This window comes from Biomphalaria glabrata, chromosome 10 (genome assembly GCF_947242115.1).
Source record: "Biomphalaria glabrata chromosome 10, xgBioGlab47.1, whole genome shotgun sequence".
Classification (NCBI taxonomy): Eukaryota; Metazoa; Mollusca; class Gastropoda; family Planorbidae; genus Biomphalaria; species Biomphalaria glabrata.
Genome location: NC_074720.1, coordinates 42,755,991 through 42,780,724, shown reverse-complemented (window position 1 = coordinate 42,780,724; position 24,734 = coordinate 42,755,991). Strand labels below are relative to the sequence as shown.

The 24,734-nt window shown below is 39.5% G+C and overlaps 1 protein-coding gene across 1 annotated transcript in view; it reads right to left on the bottom strand.

The window, feature by feature from the left end:
* Positions 1-1,629: 1,629 nt before the first annotated feature.
* Positions 1,630-24,734, bottom strand: part of LOC106059519 (uncharacterized) — a 35,675-nt gene continuing 12,570 nt past the window's right edge. The window contains exons 4-9 of the mRNA XM_056045176.1: positions 21,440-21,531; positions 20,012-20,203; positions 16,947-17,153; positions 13,703-13,851; positions 9,237-9,479; positions 1,630-3,749 (exon numbers count right to left, since the gene is read on the bottom strand). Of these exons, the coding sequence (XP_055901151.1) occupies positions 3,329-3,749; positions 9,237-9,479; positions 13,703-13,851; positions 16,947-17,153; positions 20,012-20,203; positions 21,440-21,531 (1,304 nt within the window). The 3' untranslated portion in view covers positions 1,630-3,328. The remainder of the gene's footprint in view (positions 3,750-9,236; positions 9,480-13,702; positions 13,852-16,946; positions 17,154-20,011; positions 20,204-21,439; positions 21,532-24,734) is intronic.

Below are 24,734 nucleotides of genomic sequence, written 5' to 3'. Positions count from 1 at the left end.
GAAGTGTAATGAAACAGACCTAGATAGAGGATGTGTAATGGCAGTCAGAGGATGTGTAATGATAGACCTAGATAGAAGAAGTGTAATGAGATAAACCTAGATATAGACAGTAAAATGATAGTAAAATGAAACAGACCGAGATATAAGATGTTTCATAGAATAGGTTTAGAATGAGGATGGCCTAGAGGCCCTAGACAGAGTATGTTTAATAATGAAATAGTCCTAAACAGATGATGTTTAATGAAATAGGCCTAGATATAGATTATGCCATGAAATAAGTTTAGACAAAGGATGTTTATCTTATCTTAAATATTACAAACGTTACTTCAAAAAAGAAGATAATTACGGTACGTCCTACGCATACAACAATCCAGGCGCTGTTCCTCAAGGGGGGGGGGGCGTTTCATAAATGGCTTGTCCCGCACGGTTAGCCTAGTATAGAATAGGAGAATGGCGGAGGTTACTGGTGTGCTCAAAGGCCGCGTCTCTAGTCCGAGATTCCGGAGTGACCGTGTCACTGGAAACTACAGCGTCAAAATTTTGACTACAGCGTCACAGTAGACACTCCTAAGACCCTCCACAAGACAGAACACACTGTTCAATCAGGCCGGTGAGAGGGAGCTCTTGTTCGCTTTTGCTGGCCTAGAGTTTCAAGAGCCAATGGCTCAACTCTACCTTCAGTGAAGTCCAGTAGGGCGTCGGCGCCGTAGGCGCACGGCGCCATTATACCGTTGATGGTTAGAAAGGCTTTTATCCAACCAACAGGCCTGGACATGGGGCTCTTCAACCCTGTCATGTCTGAGGGCTCCCAACGGTAGACGGCCATATCGGTTGAATGGGCCAGACCGGGCCGTGCCGTGTACACAGCGCACCGTCCCCGTTCCTGGGTCCCACTCGCTACAAGTGGCCGAGAACAGTGCTAACTGAGGGGAGCTTGTCTCAACTCTACCAGACAGTTTCAAATAGGTGTGTACGATTAATGATGTATAGCGTACCAAAAAAAACAAATCACGTGCACATCCCACGTGTGGTTCCCATTTGTCATACGGACATCTGTATTACTTGGGTGGTAGTGCTGAGAACTCCGAAGAAATGGATTCCGGAATGGCGTGTTGTTTGCTGCTAGACGTCAGAATCACAACCTACTTCCGGCTATAAATACACTTCATGTGTTTTGTCTTCTCACCGTGGAGTCAGGTGTGAAATTCCAATGTTGTTGTTTATTTGTCATGTGTCTATTTATAGATATTCCAAAGGTTTCTCTTTTAACGGGTCAAGGGAAGATAATTCCACAAGTAATTTAGATTTGAAAAGAAAACTAGATCTCGTGACATTAAACACGCAAAAAAATCGATAAATTAAATAATACTCAAAATATAGAGGGTAAAACAGGCTCTACATTTTAGATGTCTTTTGGTAGGTGGAAACAGAGTATCGTTCTGAAGAAATTTAAACATAATTATTTTCTATTAGTATAGATTACTGCCTAGAAAATATAGTTAAAAAGGGGAGGTCACATAGATATTAAAGCAGTAGGTAAAAGGGTGGTGCTGTATGTGCATAAATAATGAAATAATAATAATGAAATACAATTTATAACTTCGACACTATGACATATAAAGTTATATATATAATAATCATTTTATTTTATGACACATGAAAATTAACATTGAAATGAAATTACCAATACATTTTAACTACATAGTGTACAGGTGATGACTTGTGGTTGCATGCCGTGTGGTGTATGCTGTATCCTTTAGTTTATTCTGTGTGTGAAATAATACGTTCTATGGTTGTATGCTGTAGTTGATTGCTGTGTGTTTTATGCTGCGTGTTGTATTTTTAAAGTTGTGTGTTTTCCTCAATTTATGTTGTACGATGTGTGATGTAAATTGCATGTTGTATTTTTAAAGTTGTATAGAAAATACGAAAAACATGCATAGATGTAACCCTGCCGGGCCAAGTATTTTTAAAGTTGTGTGTTTTCTTCAATGTATGTTGTACGATGTGTTTTATGCTGCGTGTTGTATTTTTAAAATTGTGTGTTTTCTTTAATTTATGTTGTACAATGTGTGATGTAAATTGCATGTTGTATTTTTAAAGTTGTGTGTTTTCTTGAATTTATGTTGTACGATGTGTGATGTAAATTGCGTGTTGTATGATTTGAGATATAAGTTGCATGTTGTATGATGTGTTTTGTAAGCTGGGTGTTGTTTGGTGTGTGTTGTAATCTATATTGCGTGATGTTTTATGATGTCTGCTATGTGCTGTGCATTGCATGGTTTGTCTGTTATTTCATGTATTGTACAGGATGTGTGGAGGTGCGGCGGCTGAGCGGTAAAACGCTTGGCTTCCGAACCCGGGTCCCGGGATCGAATCCTGGTGAAGACTGGGAATTTTAATTTCGGAATCTTTGAGTGCCTCTGAGTCCAGCTCTAATGGGTACCTGACAATAGGTTGGGAAAAGTAAAGGCGGTTTGTCGTTGTGCTGGCCACATGAAACCCTCGTTAACGGTGGTTCATAGAAACATATGGACTTTACATACATGCTGTATCTACAGATTGCAAGGTCAGAAAGAGGAACTTTTTTTTATAGGATGTGTGTTGTAGAATGTGTGGTATTTTATGTATTTGTATGATGTGTTATGTGTATGCTATGTGTTGTGTAATGCGTGTTATATGCTGGGTGCTGTACGTTGTATGCAGTATTTTGAATGCTATGTGTTGTGTGATATATGCTGTGTGTTGTGTCATATGTGTGGTGTGATATGTATTGAGTGATGTGTGTTGTATGATATGTGTTGTGATATGTGTTGAGTGATGTGAGCTGTATGCTGTGTGCAGTACGTAGTATGCAGTGTGTTGTATGCTATATGTTGTGTGATGCGTAATGTGTGCTGTTTGTTGTATGATATGTGTTGTGTGGTATGTGTTGAGTGATGTGTGTTACATGATATGTGTTATGATATGTGTTGAGTGATATGTGTTGTATGATATGTGTTGTGTGGTATGTGTTGAGTGATGTGATATGTGTTGTATGATATGTGTTGTGATTTTTTTACTGATGTGTGTTGTATTATATGTGTTGTGATATGTGTGGAGTGATGTGTGTTGTATGATATGTGTTGTGGTATGTGTTGTGTTGAGTGATGTGTGTTGTATGCTGTGTGCTGTACGATGTATGCAGTATGCTGTGTGTTGTATGCTATATCTTGTGTGATGTGTGCTGTATCCTGTTTGATGCATGGTGGTGTGATGAATGCTGTATACTGTTTAATGCATATGCTGTGTGATGTATGCTGTAAGATGCGTGTCAAAGGCTGTGACATTAACTCTCGTCACTCTCCAAACTTTCATCCTCCTCACTCCCATCACTCTTTTCATCCTCCTCACTCTCATCACTCTTTTCATCGTTCTCCTCGTCAGACTCCTCACTTCCTTCAAACTCCGGCAAGAGGTCAAAGTTCAAGACCTTGCTCCTCTCTTTACGTCTGACGCACAGCAGCACCAGAAAGACGAGGAGGTCGGCCGGATAGGTCAGAAGTAGATAGTACGCGTAGAGAAGCACTCTGGAAGGCGGGCGCTTCATTTTAACCTCCAGGCGTAGTCTGCCCCTGATGCGGCCTCCGTAGATACAGGCGTAGTGTCCAGCGTCCCAAGGCTGCAGAGGTTTGATATGGAGAGAGTTGTGCTCGTCTATGGAGACTCGGTCGCCCGTTTCATCTTTCAACCAGGGACCAACTAGAACCCTGGCCAGAGATACGTAACATATGTCGTTACTACGAGTTCACCAATGAATTTTTCATGATACACAATAGGCCATATATAATGTCAAGGACGCAGCATTAAAATATCACTTTTGCAATATATATAAAACATAAAAGCAAAATACAACAATAATACTTAAAATAAAAGACCTTCGAGCTAGGCCCAATTAATCAAAGACCAAAACAACATGTGCCAGCATGGAAAAGGCGCCTTGAAGACAATATTAATCAACTGAGAAGCCAAATGGATACAATTGGACAATATCTGGGAAACAACCATTCCGCGAAAATACTTAACAAAATAAAGACAATACTAAAAACAACTGGAATCAAATTGACGGACTGTGATAGCCACGCACGACTCTTATGTTTGAAAGATACTCTGAGACAGAAAGCTAAACTAAAGGGAGCTAGGTTAAAGCGCTACAACGAAACCACCAAAAGAAAGGAGCATAACGCTTTATTTCAGCACACGAGAAAACAGTTCTTCCGTAAACTAGCTGATAATGGTGCTGACAAAATTCAAACCATTGATAGCACTAAACACGGCTCCTTTACCGACTACTGGGCGGCGCTTTGGTCCGACCCGCTACATTACAATGTGCAGGCTGACTGGATTGAGGAAATCCAAACTAAAAACAACCTAATACCAGAAATGCCTGATGAGGATTTCACAGCTGAGGAAGTCTCCGCAGCTATTTCAAAAACCCACAACTGGACTGCTCCTGGACCGGACAATATACACAACTTTTGGCTGAAAAAACTTACAGCCGTACATGCACCACTAACATCAAGTTTTAACGAGCTAATATCAGAACCGTCTTCAATGCTGTTAGAACTCACTGAAGGGAGAACATCTCTCCTCCCCAAAAAAGGGGATCCGAACCAACCATCAAACTATCGCCCTATCACTTGTCTGTCAGTGGTGTATAAACTATTAACTTCACTTTTAAAAAGTAAAATGTATAAATTTTGTTCTGCCCATAAGCTACTAGCAGATGAACAACAAGGTTGCATTGAAGAGTCGATGGGCTGTAAAGTACAGCTAACTATAGATGGTATTATATTGCATCAAGCTAATAGAAGAAAGAGAAATTTACACATGTGTTACATCGACTACAAAAAAGCTTTCGATTCAGTTCCGCAAGATTGGCTTTTAAAAACCCTGGACATCCATAGAATCAACCCAAGAATAAAACAACTATTAAAAGTCTGTATGAATAATTGGAAGATAAACCTGCACCTAAATCGTGATAAACTAGGTTCTGTGCACATAAGAAGAGGTATATACCAGGGTGACTCACTATCTCCACTCTGGTTCTGCCTAGCGATTAATCCTCTATCTACATTACTCCAAGACTCTACAAACGGTTTTAGGGTTGACACTAAATGTACAAAATGTGTGTCCCACTTATTATACATGGATGATCTAAAGCTATATGCAGAAACCGAGCAAAAATTACACACCTTAATCAAAACGGTAAAATGCTTTAGTGACGATATCTGTATGTCTTTTGGTCTGGATAAGTGTGGCATCATAAGCATTAAAAAGGGCAAGGCAACGAACACCAACATTGCATTTGAAGGCATCGAGGAATTGAACTCTGCCTCTCTTTATAAATATCTTGGAATAAACCAGAATGCCAAGATAAACCATAAGAAATTAAAAGAGGACTTTCTTGGCAAATATAGGCAAAGAGTTAATAAAATCCTCAACACCAAACTGTCTGGCAGTAACCTCATCACTGCAATAAACAGCTGGGCCGTCCCTGTGCTCCTTTACACGTTCGGTGTGATCAAATGGACTGACACCGACCTTCATGACATTGACAGACTTACTAGAAAATTACTAACCAAGTTTCGATGCCTACACCCCAAGTCCTCCACCATAAGGTTATACCTGCCCAGGAAGGATGGGGGTCGTGGATTGCAGAACATCTTCAAATTGTGTAAGATGCAAGTTTTAAAAATACGATCAAAACTGCTCGCCTCCAGCAACAAATTAGTTTCCTTCCTACGGAAATACGACTCCGATGCAACCCCTCTGAACCTACACAATGCTGATGTCAATATCGGTTTGGACGACGTAGGGCATGAGATTCGCCAATGGGAAGAAAAAACACTCCACGGAAAATTTCCGGCTTCATTACATGGGGACAACATCGACAAGGCTGCTTCCTTAACATGGCTCAAAGCAGGTCATCTCTACCCTGAAACAGAAGGCTTTGTCACAGCAATACAGGACAGAGTAATCAGGACAAAAAATTACGAGAAGCATATCCTGAAACTCAATGTTGTCGACAAATGTGGAAATGTGGGCGAGTCGATTGAACACATTATGGCAGGATGTCCAGCCCTATCAGAATCAGCCTACCTAGGTCGCCACAACCAAGTTGCAAAGTTAATACACCAACACCTGGCTTTGACGTACAAATTGATCGATAAGGACACTCCCCCTTATTATAAATACTCTCCGCAAGAGGTTCTCGAGTCTACTGATCATCTGCTGTACTGGGATAGGCCTATTCTGACCGACAAAACGGTAGATTTCAATCGCCCGGATCTGCTGTTCATCGATAAAAAAGAAAAAACCGCTACCATTATCGATATCGCCGTACCACTGTCTCATAATTTAAGAAAAACTGAGATAGAAAAACAAAGAAAATATGGGAACCTAGGCTTGGAGATTAAGCGTCTATGGAAATTGTCCAAAATAACAATATACCCCATTGTTATATCAACCGAGGGGATAATAACAACTGACCTCACAGACACCTTCAAGGCCCTTAACATTCCTAGGAACATCTTCGTTGCCTGTCAGAGGGCGGTACTGCTGCAGACCTGCCACATCACCAGAAAATTCCTCAGTGGAAACTGTTAAAGGGACTACGATGAATTTTGTTTCTCTTTAGCGAAACTCGACCCTGGCAGCGCCAGAGAATGACTACTCGTTCATTTCTAACATAATAATAATCTTTATTGTCTGTATGGAAATTTGTCTTACAATTTGTGCATTACACCAAACAAAAAACATTATAACTATAAGAAACCAAAGTGTACATTCACACCAGACTCACTCATAATTTACATGTGACAAAGTTTATACCAGATTGTTCTTATTTAATGATTTGATTGCCAGGGGAACAAAAGAGTGTTTGTGTCTGTTTGTCTTTGCTATCGGTGTCTTGTATCTTGTGATGGTAAAATATAAGGGAAAGAACCACGAAATTACTACTATATCTCTCAATACTGAAAGTGTTATCTTACTTTTTCTATATTTAACCAAATTAATCAATTACCACAAATTCATAGACTAAATCGTTGATTTTTTAAAATTGATTCGTGTATTGTCTTCGACAGAGCCTGACGTGGCAACAAGCTATTGGTCTAAACTGCCTACATATTGTGACGTTGCAGGTCAGTGTTCAGGCCTTCTATAGGCAGAAAAGATGCCTTAATAGAGAACAACATCGGACAGATAAGTTAACTTAAACTTATTTTGTGTTCATTGTTCTCTTTTTGTTTATTTCTTTTGTAGCTGATGAAGAGCCTCGAGGCCCAAAACTTCTTTGTTTAACTTGGTCCGGCAGGGTCACATAAATGCATGTTTATTGTATTTTCTATAGAGACGTATGTAGTAGGCTCTTGGCTAGTAAATGTTAGATATATGGATACAGCAGTCAAGCGTCGAGAGTTCTGAACAGTTGGTTGGTTAAATTCATAATACTAGTTTGGCTTAACAAATCAATTTCAAAATAGTGGTTCAAACGTTTGTGAATTTCACAAAGCTTATATCAACTCACTCTGTTTGTCTGTTTGTCATGTCCTCCGACAGAATGAATAACGTACATCAATAGTTGCAATGACATGGAAGCCAATACCTTGAAATCCCAAACGGGGACGTCATCGTATGACGTAACTATGAAGGAGGACCTCAGAGCGGTGGGCACCAGGTGGGAAGAGGCTGACAATGACCGACCTCTATGAAGACAGCTTGCCGCCCAATGCGGCAAACGGTGCCGGAGGATCTAAGTCTAAGCAGGTAAGTCTGTGTGTCTGTCTGGTACAATTTTCGTACAATTCTTCCTCCCACTCCCCATTCTCGGATCAAGTTGAAATTTTACACAATTACCCATTGTTGATGACACTATATGAATCAATACGAAAAATAACCAATTACTTAATCAAATGGTGGTATTTAATTAATTTTGCTTTTAAATATAAAAAGGGACTTATTCTTGCAGTATTGAGATTTGGAAGAAATGTTTGAGGTTCTTCCCCTTAGATAAGATTTTTTTTTTAAAGATTTTTATTTTCTTTTTTTTCACAATGGATTTATTTAATTAAATTATTCGTATTTGAGCTCGTGGATAATTCTATGCGCTTTATTCATCTGAAGTTTTAAATTGGTGAACAATTGATCAGCTAAAATCTATAATGCGTCTGAAGATAAAATTTATTCAACGAAAACACAACCTGACCATAATCAATAACAATAGAACCGATTCAATTGTTATTCTTTAAATCGTGCATACGGTATGGGGACGCTATAAGAGTTAATTACACCTTCACACAATGATCAGCGCGATAATTGAAAGGTAAATGTTTCTATTTTATAAAGCAGTGTTTCCCAAACTGTGTTCCGCGGAACTCAAGTGACCCGCGAGTTGGTCCAAAAACTGCTGGGATAATTAACTAGTAGGCCACCAGGTGAATAAACCTCTTCAAAAAAAAATAAGCAAAATGTTCTGCTATACAGGGCCGGTCTAAGGCCACTGTAACCTTTGCAGTCGCAGTGGGCCCCGCGCTAATTCTATGTGTAATTATTAAATTGCAAAATATATATATATATATACATATATATACGAAAAATTACTGGAAATGTCCTGCATTTATTAAAATCTCCTGAAAACTCATAAAAATCTCCTGAAAAATTGACAAAATTGTCATTTGTGGTAATCATTTATTACAGAAAATGCCAATCCTACGTGCGATAAAAAAGGCATTGTCAGCTTTCATGTAATACAATTTAATAATCGGACGAGCTTTCACCTAAACCGAAAGTTCCGATACCTTATTTACTTTTATAGTCAATGGCATATAAATATGCCATAGGTAGCAAGGCTAGTAAAGCTAATTTGATCGCAATTTTGTACATAGTAAACAATGAAATGCAAAGTCGAATTTTTTTTCTAATACAAAATCTTAATTTTCACTTATTATCCTTATTTCCACCCAGACTAGGCCCCGCGCAATCAGTTTCGCATAGGGCCCCGCAATTGTTAGGACCGGCCCTGCTGCTATATACTCAGAATGTGCGAAGTGGTCCGTTGAGGAAAAAAAAAATGTGGGAAACACTGGAATAAGGGGTTTAAAATTAAAAAAAAAGCATAGCACTAAATATATAGGCCAGGGGCTATTAATATTACATAAACTCCGTTGCTGAACTGTAATTATGTTTCATTGTACCTAGACTCATTGATCCAAGCGACGGGCATGTCAACTGGGGCCTTCGGGCACATAAAGACGATATCGTCTCCCTCCGATTCTTCAAACAGCTCCTCTCGGACTCGGTCCTGGGTTCGGCCAGAGATCAGGTCAGCCACTTTGATGGTGTAATTAGTACAACTGACCTCACAGTCTTCTTCCTCCACCTCGTCCGGGCGAGACACGGCCTCCAGGATTTTGTCGTGCTCTTCAAAGAGGGAAGACCTGTGCCGTAAACAGAACTAGTTAGTGCCGGAAACAGAAACGGTTAGTGCCGTAAGCAGAACTAGTTAGTGTCGTAAACAGAACTAGTTAGTGTCGTAAACAGAACTAGTTAGTGTCGTAAACAGAACTAGTTAGTGCCGTAAACAGAACTAGTTAGTGTCGTAAACAGAACTAGTTAGTGTCGTAAACAGAACTAGTTAGTGTCGTAAACAGAACTAGTTAGTGTCGTAAATAGAAACGGTTAGTGCCGTAAGCAGAACTAGTTAGTGTCGTAAACAGAACTAGTTAGTGTCGTAAACAGAACTAGTTAGTGTCGTAAACAGAACTAGTTAGTGTCGTAAACAGAACTAGTTAGTGTCGGAAATAGAAACGGTTAGTGCCGTAAGCAGAACTAGTTAGTGTCGTAAACAGAACTAGTTAGTGTCGTAAACAGAACTAGTTAGTGTCGTAAACAGAACTAGTTAGTGTCGTAAACAGAACTAGTTAGTGTCGGAAACAGAACTAGTTAGTGTCGTAAACAGAACTAGTTAGTGTCGTAAACAGAACTAGTTAGTGTCGTAAACAGAACTAGTTAGTGTCGGAAACAGAACTAGTTAGTGTCGTAAACAGAACTAGTTAGTGTCGTAAACAGTACTAGTTAGTGTCGTAAACAGAACTAGTTAGTGTCGTAAACAGAACTAGTTAGTGTCGTAAACAGAACTAGTTAGTGTCGTAAACAGAACTAGTTAGTGTCGTAAACAGAACTAGTTAGTGTCGGAAACAGAACTAGTTAGTGTCGTAAACAGAACTAGTTAGTGTCGTAAACAGAACTAGTTAGTGTCGTAAACAGAACTAGTTAGTGTCGTAAACAGAACTAGTTAGTGTCGTAAGCAGAACTAGTTAGTGTCGTAAACAGAACTAGTTAGTGTCGTAAACAGAACTAGTTAGTGTCGTAAACAGAACTAGTTAGTGTCGTAAACAGAATTAGTTAGTGTCGTAAACAGAACTAGTTAGTGTCGTAAACAGGACTAGTTAGTGTCGGAAACAGAACTAGTTAGTGTCGTAAACGAATGGATATAAGCTGTTCAAAACACACAATGAACACACTTAAACAGATTATGAACTGAACACATGAATAGAACAATAAGATCTCATTATAATTAACCAATTCGTTTAAGAAATGAAGTACACGCAAAATGATCTTAACATCGACTTTACTCCGTATTAGACTGGCTTACAAGGGAAGCAAAAGTCCCCCGTTGGAGTGCCTAAGAACTTCATTGCACTGGCGGGTGTACAAGAGGGGACCCTGTCAAGATCCTCATACGCTTCCGTTTTATGGCGGACACTCGCACGGCTGATATGGTACATGAATGAAAATGGGAGTTTTCCCAGTGTGCTCAGCCTTCGGCCTCGCTCTAGTCCCGAGAGGCCATGACTCAACTATTACGGCAATTACAAATTTGGTGAGAACTAAAAAAAAATGTGTTCTTTGTATGGCTCTAAATAGGGTCCCCTCCTATCATTCCTCCATTTGAAAGAAATAAGCCACGCCACTGAAATTACAACATTCTATAGACCTACATCTACATATCGAGCTTGTAAAACCGGAACTAAGAGAAGAAGTCAAACAAAATCTGTAACTCTAAGTATTTTTGTTTTGTTTGTTTGTTTTGTTTCGTTTTTGTTTTTTAGTTTTTTTACTCTTGTAAAGTCCAATAATCCCAGCTTGACTCATTAGAGTTGTGAGGATAATTCTTGCCCTTCGTCCTTAGAAGAGCGATTAGATCGATGTCTGACCTCATTTTAAAACTATTCTTTTTGCGACTTTGATGCTACACGTTTTGTGAAGCTGAATTCTCGGCCGTAAAGGGAAACGTTATGTTTGGTAATTGTGTTAGTATGCCATACTTTATGTTCGTCGCCGGACTTTCCTCGGCAGCAGTGACCTCCTAAACCTGAACGCAGACAGCTTGCTGTGTCAGACAAGTCCTTTTTGTTTCCTCCACCTTGTGCCGGTCTAGAGCAGTGTTTCCCAAAGTGGGGTACGCGTACCCCCAGGGGTACGGGATGATTTTGGAGGGGGCACACATAAGTCAAAAGTTTGGGAAACACTGGTCCAGAGTTAGGTTCTAGATCCTCCCAATAATCCAAAGCCCGCCGCCTAATTACATTGTTTTGCAAGGGAGGCGGGGGCTGCAACATTGTCTTGTCCCTGTTGCTAATTACCCAGGCATTAAATATTTAGTAATTGCAGGAACTAGTTTGTTCTTTGTCTCTCTTTTAGTCCTATGGTACTCAACCTTTTTTTTTAAACCTCAGTGGCAGATAAACTTTCAATACACGTAGCTCTGTATCAAAGGCCAGGTAGCACTGTATCATGGGCCGGGAAGCATTGTAAGAAGGGCCCGGTGACACTGTATGAAAGGTCAGAAATGGGCCGCGGGCCTCAGTTTGAACATCACTGTTCTAAGTCTATCAATTTTCCCAATAAATGCATAAAACACTGAACCAACACTGAACCATAATTTACCAATACAAAAACAGAACCTAATAAAATGCTCATTTAGACACAGAACATGAAGCACACCTAATCCCGCATGGAGGATGACCACATGCCAAAGGCGATCACTTTAGGCGATCTTAAAGGAGGATGGCGTAACAGAGGTGCCCCCCCCCCGTAAGCGCTATGAAGATCAACTTAGGTGCCATTTTGCCCTCAATGGCATAGAAAAAAATCATCTGGCAGCAGATGGCTTCTGAAAGAGACGGAGAGTTCTTACGAAGGTCTGAGGAACACACATTTGAGACTCGTGTCGGGAACACACATTTGAGACTCAGGTCAGGAACACACATTTGAGACTCAGGTCAGGAACACACATTTGAGCCTCAGCTCGGGAACACACATTTGAGTCTCAGGTCGGGAACACACATTTGAGCCTCAGGTCGGGAACACGCATTTGAGACTCAGGTCGGGAACACACATTTAAGACTCGTGTCGGGAACACACATTTGAGACTCAGGTCAGGAACACACATTTGAGACTCAGGTCAGGAACACACATTTGAGCCTCAGCTCGGGAACACACATTTGAGTCTCAGGTCGGGAACACACATTTGAGCATCAGGTCGGGAACACGCATTTGAGACTCAGGTCGGGAACACACATTTGAGAATCAGGTCGGGAACACACATTTGAGACTCAGGTCGGGAACACACATTTGAGAATCAGGTCAGGAACACACATTTGAGCCTCAGCTCGGGAACACACATTTGAGTCTCAGGTCGGGAACACACATTTGAGCCTCAGGTCGGGAACACACATTTGAGAATCAGGTCGGGAACACACATTTGAGACTCAGGTCGGGAACACACATTTGAGAATCAGGTCGGGAACACACACTTGAGACTCAGGTCGGGAACACACATTTGAGACTCAAGTGCAGACAAGGAAAACTTAAATAGACCCCGGAAGACAACAGCTTTGTCTGCACTAGGTATGGCTAAATATGTAGGTCACAAGTGGATTTAAGTAGTCACGTGAAATACCCTCATCCTTGATCTTCAGAATCCAAGACATTGCCTAATAAAACATCACAACCATATTCAATTTGAACCAAAATAACTTGTATCAGTACCACACAACTATTTCACAATCATATTCAACTTCAGCCAATATGACGGGAAAAATCGAAAGAAGACACTCAGGACAGACATTTGATGCCAAAAGAAAAGCCCTTGCCGAATACACAAGCGGAAGAGGAGAATTTAAAAAAAAAATAAACCGAGATGGATCCTCATAGAAGGCCTCAACACTGAGCTACAACGTCACAACCTGTGGGCAGTGTTGAGGCCCAGGTTAACGATTAGTCTCGAATAGACTTCCCCCCCCCCCCCCCCCCCAATTCGGCGGACAATGGATTTGTCAGCTTCAGTTATGGCGAAATTGTCACACAATATGCAAAAACTGTTGTTTTTTTTTTGTAGTCATGTGAAACAGAGCACTCATCCTTAATCTTCATAATTATAGTAGAAATGAACTTATTTTCATTCTCATTATTATGACTATTTCGATTCGATGTGTAGCTCTCTCTCTATTTAATTTGAAACAAAATAACTTGTATCAGTACCACATAACTATTTTACAATCATATTCAACTTTAGCCAAAATAACTTCTATCAGTACCGTGGATGACTAGAAAATTAAATACTAGAAAAAAGTGTGTCAACCCTTGACTTACTTACTCACAAGGTACTCCTCCGATGTAAGAACTCAAGGTGACGTCAAGATACCAGGGTTGAGCTTTGACAGACTCGTTCAGCTTCCTCACCGTACACTCACCCATGCGTCTCCTGGTTCCAATCTTACCACACACGGAGCAGGGGCTCCAACTCTTTAATTGAAAAAAAAAAGGAAAGTGTGTTATCGAACATGAAAGTTGTCTTGCTTACCGAAAGTTAAAAGTTGATTATCGGACTTGAAAGTTGACTACCAGAAATTAAACATATATATTATGGATTAAACACTTTTAGTTTTACATTCATATATTTTCAATATTCCATTCAAATTTTAATGATTGAAAATTTAACCAAATATATGCAATATTATGGAGGTGTGGTCCATATAGGATAAATAGTATAGTAACGATCGTTTAGTCTATCAATGGATCTTACGTTTATGAATGCGAGCCGAGAGCACTAAAAGAACTTGTCAGTGTTGGCATTTTGTCATCCTTTTGGTAATTTTGGTTGAACTTTATTTTGGATAGAACTTGTTCACCGCAACATCCAGCATGCTCAGTGCCATATGGTTCAATAACTTGTCTGTACCAGTTGGGGGGGGGGGGTCTGGGAAAAGGTTTCCGCGCTTCCTTTTGAAAAGCAATTTTTTAAAAAAAAAAGATAGCTTGTGTTTTGCCACTGAGCTATTCTAGTACTTATAAAAAAGAAGATTTTATTAGTCTATTTTTAGTTTAAAATTTTTAGTTTGTTAGTCCAGGTGCGACTGTGGTGACTTATTGTGACGGGTCATCCGCCGTATATTTAGTAGGCTTCTATTTTCCATATAAACCAACACAAAACGAATTAATTACGACTAATTGATTAACTAATGGACTATTTTGTATTGATTTGTTTGTTGTCATCGATAATGAATAATTCTGTTCCAGCATTCATCGGACAATGAGAGATGGGAGAAATAACGTGTACAATATTTTTACCAGACAGACAGACAAAGTGACTTGATATAGGCGAGGTAAAAAAATAAATACACTGATATTTTAAAGATAGCCCGTAAACAGAATCAACTAGTCCCACTGCTCTAGCCCCCCTCCAAAATAAAAACAAAAAAAATTTGGGGACAACATTCAAGGAACGTATCAAATCCAGGGAGGGATAACTTCATTCGAAATATTCATTTCACGTCATAGAACTAAAAAGAATTGTCTCCCCAGAGCGAAATAAAAGCTGCATAAACTTAATGGAAGTTAAACATTGATTCGTTAGTTTTTATTTTATTCGAAAGTTCAGCATTGCAAAAGATTTACACTTTTATAGCCATCCTTGTATCATTACAATGTATATCAAATTTATAATTCTGAATTATAATGGACAAAACCAATCTACGAGAAGCCAAGAATGTAGAGGAGTGATTGAAATGATATGCAATATATCAAAACGGGAGAGATATAAGATTTTACAAGTTTCTTGTCTCTACGTACTGACATTGTATTTGGCGTCTTACGTTTCACATAGCTAAGAGATGATATAACTGGATTCTATTCAGGGAAAAGCTGGACAAGATTTCTATCAATATAAATGAGTTTGTATACCGCGAGTTATTAATATATTTTATTTTTCAAAGGTGGATAGGCTTTGAAACCCACAAACATCCATTAAGAGATATGTGAGTGCTTGGTGTGTAGTGAAATAATGCAGACATCTGATGGAGCGAGGTGTAATGTGATCATCTAAGTGAAGTTATGTGTTGATGTTGGTCTAAGTGAAGTTATGTGTTGATGTTGTTCTAAGGAAGTTATGTTTTAATCTAAGTGAAGTTATGTTTTGATCTAAGTGAAGTTATGTTTTGATCTAAGTGAAGTTATGTTTTGATCTAAGTGAAGTTATGTTTTGATCTAAGTGAAGTTATGTTTTGATCTAAGTGAAGTTATGTTTTGATCTAAGTGAAGTTATATTTTGATCTGAGTGAAGTTATGTTTTGATCTAAGTGAAGTTATATTTTGATCTAAGTGAAGTTATGTTTTAATCTAAGTGAAGTTATGTTTTGATCTAAGTGAAGTTATATTTTGATCTAAGTGAAGTTATGTTTTGATCTAAGTGAAGTTATGTTTTGATCTAAGTGAAGTTATGTTTTGATCTAAGTGAAGTTATGTTTTGATCTAAGTGAAGTTATGTTTTGATCTAAGTGAAGTTATGTTTTGATCTAAGGGAAGTTATATTTTGATCTAAGTGAAGTTATGTTTTGATCTACGTGAAGTTATGTTTTGATCTAAGTGAAGTTATGTTTTGATCTAAGTGAAGTTATGTTTTGATCTAAGTGAAGTTATATTTTGATCTGAGTGAAGTTATGTTTTGATCTAAGTGAAGTTATATTTTGATCTAAGTGAAGTTATGTTTTAATCTAAGTGAAGTTATGTTTTGATCTAAGTGAAGTTATATTTTGATCTAAGTGAAGTTATGTTTTGATCTAAGTGAAGTTATGTTTTGATCTAAGTGAAGTTATGTTTTGATCTAAGTGAAGTTATGTTTTGATCTAAGTGAAGTTATGTTTTGATCTACGTGAAGTTATGTTTTGATCTAAGTGATGTTAGGTTTTGATCTAAATGAAGTTATGTTTTGATCTAAGTGATGTTAGGTTTTGATCTAAATGAAGTTATGTTTTGATCTAAGTGAAAATATGTTTTGATCTAAGTGAAGTTATGTTTTGATCAACGTGAAGTTATGTTTTGATTTAAATGAAAATATGTTTTGATCTAAGTGAAGTTATATTTTGATCAACGTGAAGTTATGTTTTGATCTAAGTGAAGTTATATTTTGATCTAAGTGAAGTTATGTTTTGATCTAAGTGATGTTAGGTTTTGATCTAAATGAAGTTATGTTTTGATCTAAGTGAAAATATGTTTTGATCTAAGTGAAGTTATATTTTGATCTACGTGAAGTTATGTTTTGATCTAAGTGAAGTTATGTTTTGATCTAAGTGAAGTTATGTTTTGATCTAAGTGAAGTTATCTGTTAATGTTGATCTAAGTGATGTTATATTTTGATCTAAGTGAAGTTATCTGTTGATGCTGATCTAAAAAAATTATTTGTTGATGTTGATCTAAGTGAAGTTATATTTTGATGTGGTCAGTCGTGTATTAGCTGTTTCGGTGGCTATTCATAATTATAGTAGAAGCTGCTTATCTATTACTAGTTAAGACTTAGGACTCAATTCACTGAGACCTTTGAGCTTTGACCCTGTTGAACTCACCATCCAAACTGTGGTCACTACAATATTAATGTCCGGCAGCCTCTTGGGAGGCGATGACTTGGGCAGCTCCGTCATCTTCTTGCTGGTGTTCCTCTTTTCGTCCATCTCAACTAGAGTGGCCATGTCCAGTGTGGTCACCAGAACAGCGCTGATGTCCGAAGCCAACAGGACGTCCACGTGGTAGAGAAATTGGAGACTGGACTCTGGCTGTACGACACAAATGTCATTTGATGAGAGAGACACAATTTTAGGTTAAGGATGTGTCAGACACACTATCTTATCCCAGCAATGTGTTATGTATACTAATTTAGGTCACTGGTGTGTCCGTCACAATATTTAAGCAAATAATATGTCGGGCACACTATTTTAGCCCCCCGCCTATGTGTCGGACACACTATTTTAGCCCCCTCCTATGTGTCGGACACACTATTTTAGCCCCCTCCTATGTGTCGGACACACGATTTTAGTCAAAAGATGTGACGGTCCCACTAAAAATAACGGTGTCGGACGCAGTGTGCTACAAAAGGTGTATGATATGCGAATGACTCTCGACACACAGTTTCAGAGAGTCTCACACTCCTGAATCAGTAGAACACACTTGCCTGCGAGTGTATGTGAAGCTCACACATCTTATCAACAGCTTGCCCGACACATACCAATGTTCCTAATGTTGATGTTATTATCAGACTTAGAATATAAATTAGTTCACGAGGTTACTTTTACTTTTACACCCCACACTTTTGAGACCTCGGAGCTCTATAGGAGGCAATTAAGGCTCCTGGAACATATGCACCAAAGACGTCTTCGTTCCTTAGTAGGCTTACAGGACTACCATACAAATAGCCATGTTATGTGGACAGTTAAAAGCACTAATTACCATTCAACAGCTGTGCTGGAACGGAAACCTATCCCGCATTTCCACATATCAAAGGCGATCATTTATGGCGATCTTAAAGGAGGGCGGCGTAACAGAGGTGCCCTCTTTCCCCCTTCCGCCTGTAAGCTCTATAAAAATTTACTCATGCGTCATTTCACCAGTTCTGGCATAGAGGAAAGCAGCTGGCAGGAGATAGTCTCTGAAAAAGACAGCCGGAGAGTTCTCACGAAGACGCGGGACCCACACTTGAGACCCAAAGAAGTTCCCTTGCATGCACGGGCATAGAAGGTGACGAGAAAACTTAAAATAGACCCCCCCCCCCCCCCCGACAACGACTTTGCATTACATGTAGTAAAATATTCAGGTCACAACAGGGTTTGCGTGGTTACTTCAAATGCTGCCATCATCCTAGACCGAGATGGACGACATTGTCTACACAAGTTTTTTGTCTTGTCTAAGTTCTCGTTCCTACGTTGGCGCCTGAATCCATTTTGTTTTAACAATACAGATAATCTAAATGAAACATAGTTTCGCTCTGTATTCAGCATTCTCTTCTGCAAGCTACTTTTTTGGTCGAGGCATGTTCCTAATTGTGACAACAATCAACACACAAGCAATTAGCTTTTCTCTTAATTGTCAAATCCCGAATCACAAAGGGGGACAAAAAAAAAGATGCCAGGACGGAATGCGTAATCAGAGATGTGCACATGAGAGTGTGCGTGAGTGGGTTGTAATGTCCATGTCTTGACAGTTCTAGACTTGACTTCTTGACTCCACTAGCTAATTGGACTTCCGTAACTTTGGTCGGGTCAAAATAATAATCTGAGACGAGCTGTGTTGGGGTTTCTACATGGGGTGGCTCTTCTCAGGAGTTTTGTCTTTATGTAAAGCCAGAGTGGCGACCGGGCAACGTACGCGCTAAACATACAGGAAACGAATTATTCATAGTATGAATTCATTGACATAGAACAAATCATAGGACATACACACGCATAGACATACACACATACACACACATATTGTAGATCGTATAAATACTCACATGCACCAATATAGACGAACTCTTATAAATGTCTAAGGACTGATGTCGTAAAATTTGTAATAATGTTTTTTTTATCTGCTTTTATCCGATGTCGTAACATTTTGTTCACCACTACCTAACGTCATAGCATTGCGTCACCATCTGATTGCATTGATTCTTTTTTTTTTTTGGTACTAACTAAATAGTTTCTTGACTATCTGATGTCGAAATATATCTATGCGCCCCTATCCTATACAAATGGTATAGTACGCTTTAGAAAAGTAGATATGATGAAATTATGGGTCTATTCTAAACTTACCCCATGTACACATTAGGACAATACTAATGCTTTACTAACAATTTACGCCATAAAATAAAGTGCGATTTATTGAGAGATGAATCGTTAGAAACATAGTATACTGCAAAGAACAAAGCAGCAGCCCATTGAAGAAGTTATCCTTCAGAGACGCTAGAGATAGATAGGCCAGAACCTTCGCTAGCCCTCACATTTAAAAAAAAAAGTAAAGTTCCTCTTTCAGACCTTGTGGTCTAAAGGGCAGATGATGCAAAGGTCATCTGTTTTGTGGCCAACGGTTAACGAGGGTGTCGTGTGGCCAGCACAACGACCAACCGCCTTTACATTTTCCCCAACTAACGTCAGGTACCCATTAGAGCTGGGTGAACTCAAAGGCGCCCGAAGATCCCGAAATTAAAAAATCAAAGTCAATACCAGGATTCGAACCTCGGTCCTCGATTCGGAAGCCAAGCGCTTTACCGCTCAGCCACTGCGCCTCCAGCCCTCACATTTAACTCCCCAAGAAAAAGAAAGAGTACCAGAGATTACATGGCGCCGATATTTTGGAAGCAGATGGGCAAGACATGGGGACAGTGCGGAGTGACTCCCCCAGACTGGAACCGAGACGCCCGGAGCAATAAAACGTAATTTAGTAATTAATTACCACTATTTTTTTTATTTGATTTATATTTTGTCATCGGCATCGTACAACACAACAAAGTTTCAACTTGATCATAGAATTAGAAATGAGAGAAAAAAAAACGCGTTTAAAGGTTCCTGCCAGACAGACGGTGTGAGTTAATATAAGCTTTGTACAAATGTGAATTAATCTAATGCTTTACACAAAACGGAACTGCGTCAACGGCCTTCACCTTGATAAACTTGTGAATATCTTCCTCCGTCATCTTGGGCTTGAAGTATTCGTCTTTCCTGGTGGTGTCACGGCAGAAGTAAGTCCCGGCGTCCTTGACATACGAGCCCCTGATCACTAGGGTGTGGCTGTCAGTCACAAACACCCGGTTCTCCTCCGGGTCATCGTGCATGTCTAGTTCCACCTCACGCACCTGTCTCGAGAGCAACAAACTATTAAGACACCTGGAAACATAGACACACGAACACATTATGGTCTTCTTCAGTCCCGAAGTGACTATGGATGAGTTATAGAAATGAGAATAATGCATGGGCATTAACTATGACGGAACGAAATCACCCACAAAGCAGTTCCCTCCCTCCACTGCTGCTGATGTATCCAAAGAAACAGTAATCACCGATACAGTTTGGCAAACCCGAGAACGCTATTCTGCCTCAGCGTGGCACGCGGGTGAAAACGATCTCTAGACGAAGTGATTACGCTAAGTTGACTAAATGAATAGCAAAACAAAACTCTTGTGGGAGTGTCTACGGGAATGTGAGAGCTTTCCCATTGCACAGTGCAGAGTTGAAAGAGAGTTCCACCTCCCTGTCGATAATCCATGCGCCGTTCCTCAAGGGACCGTTACACTAATGGCGAGTACTTCACGGTTAGCTTGGTAAAACATAGGAAGATTGCGGGCGGTTCCCGGTGTGCTCAGCCTTCGGCCATGTATTCTAGTCAATGCGCCCGAAGTGCCCGATACATCGGAAATAGCAATGTCTTACATAGACATTGACTTGGATCTCTTCCAAACAGAACGGTTTGTTCAAGCAGGCTTACACGCCTAGAGTTCGAGAGCCTTCGACTCAACTCTTTTGACCATCCCAAGGTTCTGCCAGAGTAAAGCATGGTGTGCTGCTAATCGCCTAAGGGTCGCAGGCTCCTGTTTTTTTCCCTCAGGGTTCACTCCCAAAGCCTTTCCAGTGTTTGGTTATAGCTACAAGGCAGCAGTGGTTCGAATTCAGAGTTTTCTTTCTCCTAGGCTTGTAGCCAGTCAAGACAAACGAGCCCCTCCTGCCCGAAGCTTACTGGTTTAGACACCAGTTACTCGCGTTTGGCCCTTCTTCTCTTAGTGAAAACAGTTCCGCCGGACCCAACATCGGAATCACACATGAAGGCCAGGAGTTGGACTGATCGACAGAGTCTATTAGAGACTCTTGTCATTGGAAGCATTTTATATGTAGTGGGGAGATTACATTCATTACCACTTCCGGCAATAAAAAACCTTACGGAATAAACAAATACACACAAAAACTCACACACACACACATGCTCTCGTATCATTGACAAACGCCTCCTCGCACAAGCCCTACCAATCACGCCAACACACAAGCTACACACCACACAAGTTACACACCACACAAACACCACACAAACACACACACACCTTGTAATATTTGCCTTTCTTTTTCCTGGCCAGCTTGTACCAGATCTTCTGCTGGCGAAGCACGTCTTTCTCATCTTCTGTCTGAGCTTTACCTGGCAAACATTTGAGATCCATTGTTATTGACAATTGTAGATCTAGATGTAGGTATCCAGTGACACAAATTGTAAAGTAAAGTAAGCGTAGGCCTACTCCTTTCATGCCTTGCGAGGTATACGGTAAATGATGTAAATGGCCGTCGGCTAACGTGGGTATCATGTGGCCAACCCAACGACCGACCAACTTTAGTATCCCAGGCTTATGTCAGCTACCCATCAGAGTTAGATGGACTAAAATGTTACGAAATTTAAAATCCCAGTCTTCACCCAGATTTGAACTCGGGACCTATCGGTTCGTAAGCCAAGCACTTTACCACTCAGACACCACACTCCGTACAGAGATTGTAGATCTAAGGTTTTCTGTCACTAAGATTAAATTTGACGTACATTTTTTTGATTCATGCCTTTCCTTTCTCTTTCGTATTATATTTATTGATTTATAAACCTCTTTTTTTTTTAAGGAATTAAAAGCTAGACAGAGGGTATTCAAATTACTTTCGCGTGAACTTTGAACTTTGATCTTCAGACAAAGGAAATCTTATTCCTAGCAGGGGTATTCAAGTATCCATCGTTTGATTTTAGTTTCGCAAAATTGCCACAACAAGCTTACAATCACAAGCTTAGGATTTTCTCAATCAAAGTTTAATATACAAATAGTAGAAATAATAGTAACATTTATTTATAATCCCAAAATGCATTCGTTATATAGTTATATCGGAGGCGCTGTGGCTGAGCGGTAAAGCGCTTAGCTTCTGAACCTCGTCTCGGATTCGAATCCTGGTGAAGACTGTGATATTTAATTTCAAGATCTTTTGAGTCCACCCAGCTCTAATGGGTACCTGACATTAGTCGGGGAAAAGTAAAGGCGGCTGGTCGTTGTGCTGGCTAAATGACACCCTCGTTAACCGTAGGCCGCAGAAACAGATGACCTTTACATCATCTGCCCTATAGACCGCAAGGTCTGAAAGGGGAACTATATAGTTACACATTGGACTCAAGAATATAAAAATGGTCAAGCTTTAAACAAGCGAAATGTAAAAATATTTTAGAAAAACAAAAACAAAGCATATTTAAGGAAAGATGTGTACAGAACAGCCATATCTCAATTCTGTAAGATTTATTTCCCTTTCCTATTTCAAACAAAATTAATTAATTACGACTAATTTATTGATTTTTTTTATTGATTCATGCGACAGTGAATATTTGTGCAAAGTTTCAACTTGATCCGAGAATGAAAAGTTGGAGAACTAACGTGTACAAAATGTGTACAAGAAAGACAGACAGCCGAAGTGAGTTGATACAAGATTCGTAGAAATACAGTGACACTGAACATATTCAACTAAGTTATATAAATGTTCATTCATTCAAAACTCAAACATTTCAATGCAGGCTTAATAGAAGTTCGCCTTTTTATTTAATAATTAAATCATCGAGGGAAACAAAAGTGCTTCTGTGAGCTTGTCTGGTATTTTCTTTTTTTTTTTTTTTGTTTCTGAAATTAAAAAGAGATAAAAATCGACCATTTATATTTGGCCCAACAATGTTGCTACAGTAACTGTAATATATTCAGTACTTTTGATAACGTTTATATAGGTAAGTTGTAAGGCGAATCCTACATATAGGTCAGTGAGTCTATTGTATTTCTAACGTAGCAATGAAGGACTTCAACAAAGAGAGCCATTAGCGTGATGTTAGTCATAGGTCAAAACGAAACAGAGAACACAAAATATTTAGGTCAGTTACGATTAGATAGTGCTACCTATGTATGAATCTACGGAGTCATGCCATTTCCCTGCTCCCCGAACAGACACCAGACCAAACGGCAAACACAAGACCAATGGACATACACCATACCAAAAGGCATACACCATACCAAGGGACATACACCAGACCAAAAGGCATACACCAGGCCAAAAGGCATACACCAGGCCAAAAGGCATACACCAGACCAAAAGGCATACACAAGACCAAGGGGCATACAACAGACCAAAGGGCGTACACAAGACCAATGGACATACAACAGACCAAAAGGCATACACCAGATCAAAAGACATACATAAGACCAAGGGGCATACAACAGGCCAAGGGGCATACAACAGACCAAAGGGCATACACAAGATCAAGGGACATACACCAGACTAAGGGGTATACATATTACCAATGGACATACAACAGACCAAAGGGCATACACAAGATCAAGGGACATACACCAGACTAAGGGGTATACATATTACCAATGGACATACAACAGACCAAAGGGCATACACAAGACCAGGGGACATACACCAGACTAAGGGGTAGGCCTATACATATTACCAATGGACATACAACAGACCAAAGGGCATACACAAGACCAGGGGACATACACCAGACTAAGGGGTAGGCCTATACACATTACCAATGGACATACAACAGACCAAAGGGCATACACATACCAAGGGGCATACACCAGAGTAAGGGGACAAGCAGCAGACCAAGGGGCATACAACTACTCGCTTTCGATTAAATCCCCCAGTTTATTATATGTCGGTCCTAGTACAACCCTAAAACGACAAAGATTCATCTCATATGACAGTAGAGCTTCATTCATTCTCTCTCTGGAGAGACATTCTCGTCCACATACAATGCAGGAAATGGTGACATTAGCTTCGCTTTTCAAATCTATTTTAAAAACAAGATAAATTAGGTATCGCTTAATTTAATACACGAAGTTATTTGTATGTAAATTTAGCAAATTCAGATTTAGTAATTTGTTCCTAATGTCTAGCCACGGGGCGACTCAAGGGCCAGCATGTTTAACATACAAAAGTGAACGGTATTAGTGATATGGTAGGTGAACTTAGAGACGTCCCCACAACTGAAGCAGTAGTAAAAATGCATTAAAAAAAAACAACTTACAAATACAAAATCACAAATTACTCAGTAAGACATAAAGGCGCATTTCTTAATCTAGAATTAGAAGATAGGACGAATTCTTATGTCTAACTGAGCGCTTCCTAATGCCATTTGTGCATAAAACGGGTTGCCTGAATCAGCCGGAAAAAGAATGACTCAATAGAGTTCCTTTTTTAACTTTAAAAAAAATATTAGATAAGATTTTTAAGGAGCTTAATTTAGTCAGATTGGGTTCAAATGTCTAGGCATTCTCAGCAAAGCAAAAAAGGCTAAGACTAAGACTGCTTTATTGATCCTTATGGAAA